This window comes from Coptis chinensis, chromosome 4 (genome assembly GCF_015680905.1).
Source record: "Coptis chinensis isolate HL-2020 chromosome 4, ASM1568090v1, whole genome shotgun sequence".
NCBI lineage: Eukaryota > Viridiplantae > Streptophyta > Magnoliopsida > Ranunculales > Ranunculaceae > Coptis > Coptis chinensis.
The window spans coordinates 42,239,768-42,245,763 of NC_141459.1; the positions used below are offsets into that span (position 1 = coordinate 42,239,768).

General features: G+C 41.3%; 1 protein-coding gene across 1 annotated transcript; it reads right to left on the bottom strand.

Annotated features, from left to right (window-relative positions):
• Positions 1-1,708: 1,708 nt before the first annotated feature.
• LOC147503547 (uncharacterized) lies at positions 1,709-2,269 on the bottom strand. Its single transcript, XM_086604888.1, has one exon. The coding sequence runs from the start codon at positions 2,267-2,269 to the stop codon at positions 1,709-1,711; it is 561 nt and encodes a 186-aa protein (XP_086461014.1).
• Positions 2,270-5,996: the final 3,727 nt, after the last annotated feature.

Here is a 5,996-nt window from a genome sequence, read left to right on the forward strand (position 1 = left end):
AGAAGACTAAGATATAACTCTCAATATACTCAGACTTAGACATATATACTTAATTAGAGATAGATAGTTAGAACTTAGACTTAGTTATTAGTTTAAACTTAAGTTTTAATTCATCAGCTTCTTCATTAGTGTTAAGTTATTTGTTTTCATTATTCGATTAGATTAATAAAATCCAAGTTTGTTCTTCATTATGTCTTCTTCTTATTTATATAGTAATGATAGTGACCTCTAGTTAAACCTCCATTATAGGGGTTTGATGAAGCTTGATGAAGACTTGATGTGTTAGTTAGGATTATTGCGTTTTAAGAGTTTCACTCTAGTAGATTAGTTGATTCGCCATGAGAATGGGTTGGACTTCCTCACATGCTAATTATTAGTTGACAGAGATTACCATGAGTAATTAGGGATCAAACATTTAATCTTATTTGATTATGATTGCAATAATCTATACTAGCATATTAGGAGTACATCAAGTGGATTCAAATCCACCTAATCCCTTCTCCATATTAACATTTTAATATTCAATTATCATAGTACAAGTTAAACATCTTATCTAAGTTCAATTGCCATATTAGTATAATTTCAATTCATTACTCTCATTCATTTTTGTTAGGATCGATTAAACTAGCAGAAACTTACGCTTAACAAGCTAGGAGTGGAACAAATTCTCTACTCCACATATTTCACGATAACCGAGAGTAGATAACTTTGATATATAACAAACCATAAGCATTCAGTTTTACTTATTCATAGCATAAATAGTTAAGAGTAGGTAAAACAGCTAAGTCAGGAAGGATGTCGAAATGGTTAGAACTAATAAACGAATTTGATGTCGAATATCGAAACAAGGAATCGAAAAAAAGTCAGGTACTGGCAGACTTCCTGGCCGATTTTCCATGCGAGGATGCTAGTTGGGGCATGGAAGAGGAAAAATTCTCAACGCTGCAAGAGCTTGAGAATATTTTCGATACAGATGATCCCTGGGCTTGAACAAATGGTTAGAGGCTATTTGTCGATGGATCATCTGGGAGTAAGGGATGTGGCATCGGGATTGTGTTAGTCATGCCCGAAAATCAAAGGCTCAAAATAGCAGTAACATTGGGATTCCATGCATTTAACAACGAGGCTGAGCATGAAGCTTTAATCGTGGGGCTCGAGATGGCCAAGTCTCTCAAAGTAAAAGAGTTATCAATTTTTAATGACTCGATGCTGGTTGTCAGCCAAATTAATGGTGGATATTCAGCAAAATGTGAAAATATGGTGGATTATTTGAGTTTCATAAAAACTAAGCTGAGAGACTTCAATAAAATAAGGTTTCAACACCTTAGTAGAAATGAAAACAGACTTGCTGATGCCCTGGCTTATGTTGCAGCGATGTTGGAAAACACTAAGGGCCGCACATTGCACATCGGCGTTCAACAGAGGCCAAGCATCGATATCGATGAATCAAAGGTTATGGAAATCAACACAATGGGGGCGTCATGGATGGAAGCATATATATCATACTTATCCAAGCAAACACATCTTTGTGTTCTTGGAGGAAGTGTATTAGAGCCTGGCGCTCTTTAGAACTCAACAAGGTGCCGATAAAAGTGGTTTTTGGTGAGCTGCCTCCTATAATTTCTACTTCCTCTAACGGCTCTAGTGAGGGGGGATCCTCCTTCTCTCTTGGGACCAGGTCCGGGAGAGGGGGATCTGACTGTAATTGCTATTTGGCGGGTTGCCCCACCTCCATTAGTTCGAAAGTGAGTGGGGACTGCTTTGTCGCCATAGCGCAGCATGTCTTGGCAGCCACCTGATCTCCTTTGATTGTCTCAATTTTCCCTTTATACGGGAACTTTGGACATTGGTGATAGGTGCTGTGAACAGCACGGAGTCTGTGCAGCCAGGTCCTGCCCAAGATCATGTGATAAGGTGTGTTAGCTTTTACCACAACAAAATTTATGATGATAGTTACTGGACCGGTAGCTACGGGTAATTGGATTTCCCCAACTGTTAGAGCTTTGTCCCTACTTAATCCATACAGGTTGGAGCTAGTAGCAACCATCTCCGAATCAGGAATCTGTAGTTTTTTGAATGCGTCATAGTATAACACATTTGCTGAACTTCCTGGGTTAACCAATATATAATGCAAATCATAATCTCTAAAAGGGATTGTCATAACCAGCGTATCCTTATGTGGACTTTGGATGTTGAGACAGTCAGCCTCGGTGAAAAGAATGAGTGGATCTTTATAGGGTAACGCGTTGACTTGAGCACTTATGGTCATTTCACTGTTCATGATCCTCATTTGCTTGGTGACGTGCATTTGGTATCGTGCCCTCTTTTCTGTAACCTGGCCATTGTGTTTGCTTGCCTTTCATGAAATCATGTTTATCTGGAGTCAGCCATTGAGTGGTCCAGTACCTAGGGGATCCTGAATTGACGTGCTAATCTCCTCAGGTTGTACAGCGTTCACCTGTTCATGTGCTATGAACTGCTCCAAATACTCCCTTTCAATCAGATCTTGTAATTCATTTTTCAGGGTCCTGCAGGCTTTGGTACTGTGACCCTTACTCTTATGGAACTTGCAGTAGGTCCTCTGGTCTCTAGTCCCAAGGAGCTTGGCTTGAGTGGAGCTGGCCATTTGAGGTAACTCTGGTTCTTGATCGAGTCCAAGACCTCATCTGGCATTTTGTTCAAAGGGGCAAAGTTTCTGTCCATAGAGGGTACAGCTTCTTCAGCTCCTTCCATACGTGGCTTCTTTTGTTGTTTTCCATCTGTGCTACTAGCTATATTTTGGTACTGCCCTCTGGGCATTCGTCCCTTTGATGGGGATTCAGCCCTTTGGCGACCATGATGACGGTCTCTTTTTGGCTTTTGAGAGGAAGAGTTTTCATTCCCCTCTCGAGGGGCCACAGGAGCTATCCGGTTTTTCTTCTTTGCTTCCTGAAGTTGGTTTAGGACATCCTCCTCCCACCCCGTATAAGTTTCAACCCTGTCTAGGAGTTCCTCTAAATAACGCATTGTTTTCATCCAACCCTTGTTTGAAAGCTATTATAGCAGTCTGTTGGTCATAAGACTCTATCATGATGGAAATTTCCATGAACCGTTGCATGTAGGACCACAATGCCTCTCTGTCCTTTTTCTTGATATTGAACAATGCATCGATCTGTTTTGGTTGGTGCTTATTGTATGAGTACTTGTCTATGAAGGCCCTGGACATTTCTTCTAAGGACCTGATCTGCCACTCAGGTAACCTGTGGTACCACTAGAGCGTAGATCCAGACAGGGAAGCTTTGAACTCTTGACATATGACGTGGTCATACCTTTCATATTGTCCCATAGTGGCATAATATCTAAACACATGATCCATCGGATATGACTTGCCACTGAAGACAATGAACTTCAGTTGTCTGTAACCGCGGGGATATGGCTTTCTCATTACTCGGGATGCGAAAGGAGATCTGCCTGCCCCCATGATAGCAGATTGAACAAGGGAGTCTTGCATTTTTCTCCCCTTACCTATCATCCAATGCATCTGATGGATCAGGTTGTTCTTCTTAGCTTCCCATACACTTTCTTTGGTAGAAAGCTTCTTGTTATGGGTTCTTTTTCGGTGTTGAGGGTCGACATCACGGTCCTGGTCAGTTGACTCTGGGTCTGATGCGGCATCCGAATCCTCATCCGAGTTACTATATTCCGACTCTGATGGTTATTGTCAAACTGGTTCCCCACACCTTAGGTTCCTAATATGACTGCCTTCTGGAAGGACGTCATCATTGAGATCGATAAGTGGCTCTTTCCCTGTGTTAGATTGATACAAATGCCTCAGTAGCTGTAACTCTCGCTCAAGGTTGCTTCTTTGCTATTCTAGAGCCTGTACCGCCTGACTCGCCTGAATAGACTCTGGATTGGTGAGAACAACATTCTCACCATTTTGACGTTCTTCTTGAGCATTATTCCTAGGGCCTACACTGGGAGCAAATGGTCTATCGGTGTTGATCATTGGTCCTTGGAGGGGATTATTCGCATCATGGTGACCAACATTCTCCCACCCCCCTTCAGGCATCTCGTGCTCTTCTTCTCTGACAGCGACGCTACTTGTGGTAGCACCACCCTTTGTTTTCTTTTCTCCTGCCATCACAATGGTAAGAGTTTTTAAATTAAATCAGTCGTCTGAATGAATGTTTACCTACTTTCGTCCCCACAGATGGCGCCACAAGATGTAGGGGAATTTCCCAATATCCCCTGATCTTCCTCTGTGCCTTGTGATCTAGAAGATGTTACTTGGTAGAGAAGGGATAAGATGATTTTGAGTTCAGGGTTGAACCGACTGGCGGCTGCCTACGTATCTCCTTGTTTCTTTTGGAGAAACAAACCCTATTTTGTATAGTTCCTAAGAGCGAATCCATATGGTTTATATAGGAAGAGCTTTGAGAGTCCTAGGGTTAGGGCTGTCCTCACCGCTTGTGAGTTCCCTTCCATCTTTGGACTCTACCTTCCTATTAAGAATCCTCTCCTTATGGAAGTCTGAATCTAGGCTATATCTTATTAGAAGTAGGTTTCCTTGTTGATCATAATGTCCCATTGTACATGGGAAGATTATATCTAAAAGGTAACTCTTAAAGATATGCCATCACGATTCCTTCCTTATCATCAAAGATCGCCCTCTTTAGTTTGCTTCTATTCAGGAACTGTTTACATCAATTTCTAAGGACTTGGAGAATTGTTATGCTTAGAGGCGGTCAGTCACGTGCCTGACACATGCCTACTAAACACTCGTGCTAAACACGAGATCACTTATTCACATAACTAATCCGATGGTCCTCGTCTCATTCTGGACATCTGTAGTCCTCAGTTATTTCTCATACACGTGTCATCTATCCAATGATGGGAAATCCCCCTTACATGAATAATGTAAGGCCCTTCCTAGCTTGCTGCTAGTTTGCCAGCCCCTTTCTCTTTAGTTTCTTGTGTCACCATTTTCAAGACCAAATCACCTTCCTGAAAATGTCTTTCTCTCACCTTCTTGTTGAAAGTTTTTCTGAGCTGCTGATGGTATGTGTCGAGCCTTAATCTTGCTTGATCTCTTATTTCCTCGAGATTGAGGACTTCTGCTGCCATTACTTCATTATTTTGTCCATTCATTAAGACTTCGGTTCTGGATGTCGATACCACTATTTATGATGGAGTTACTGCTTCCATGCCATAAGCTAATGTGGAAGGAGATTCACCAGTGATAGTTCGAGGTGTTATTCTATAAGCCCATAGAACATTGTTTAGTTCATCCACCAATAGACTTTTCCTGTCCTCCAACTTTTTCTTGATGTTATCCATAATGGTTTTATTTGTTGCCTCAGCTTGCCCGTTACCTTGAACATAATATGGTGCAGAAGTGAAGTTCTTTACCTTGTATGATTCTAAGAAAGCTTTTACTTTTCCTCCTTCAAACTATGGCCCGTTATCCGATATGATGGCATATGGCAACCCGTATTGACATATTACCCTTTCGAAGAGAAAATTTATCACATCTTGCTCTTTTATGTGTTGTAGCGCTATGGCTTCTACCTATTTGGTGAAATAGTTTGTTATAGCAAGCATAAATCACCTTTTACCTCTTCCAGGTGCTAGAGGACCGACAATATCCATGCCCCATAGCGCAAAAAGCCATGGATTCAATACATAGTGCAACTCCTCAGCTGGAACATGTATAGCCTTTCCATGTATTTGGCAATGAATACACTTTTTTTGCATATCGAAGACAATCTCTTTGCATCTGAGGCTAAAAATATCCTTGTCTCATTATTTTATTTGTCAGTGATCTTCCAACTGAATGGTTTCCACATTCTCTCTCATGGAGCTCTGCAATGATTAGATGCGCATCCTCGAGTGATATACATTTCAAATGTAGACCTCCAGGATTTTTTCGATATAGCACATTATCGAGCAATAAATATCTTTGCGCTCCAGACTTAATCCTTCTGGCTTCAATTTTGTCCTCAGGTAATTTACCA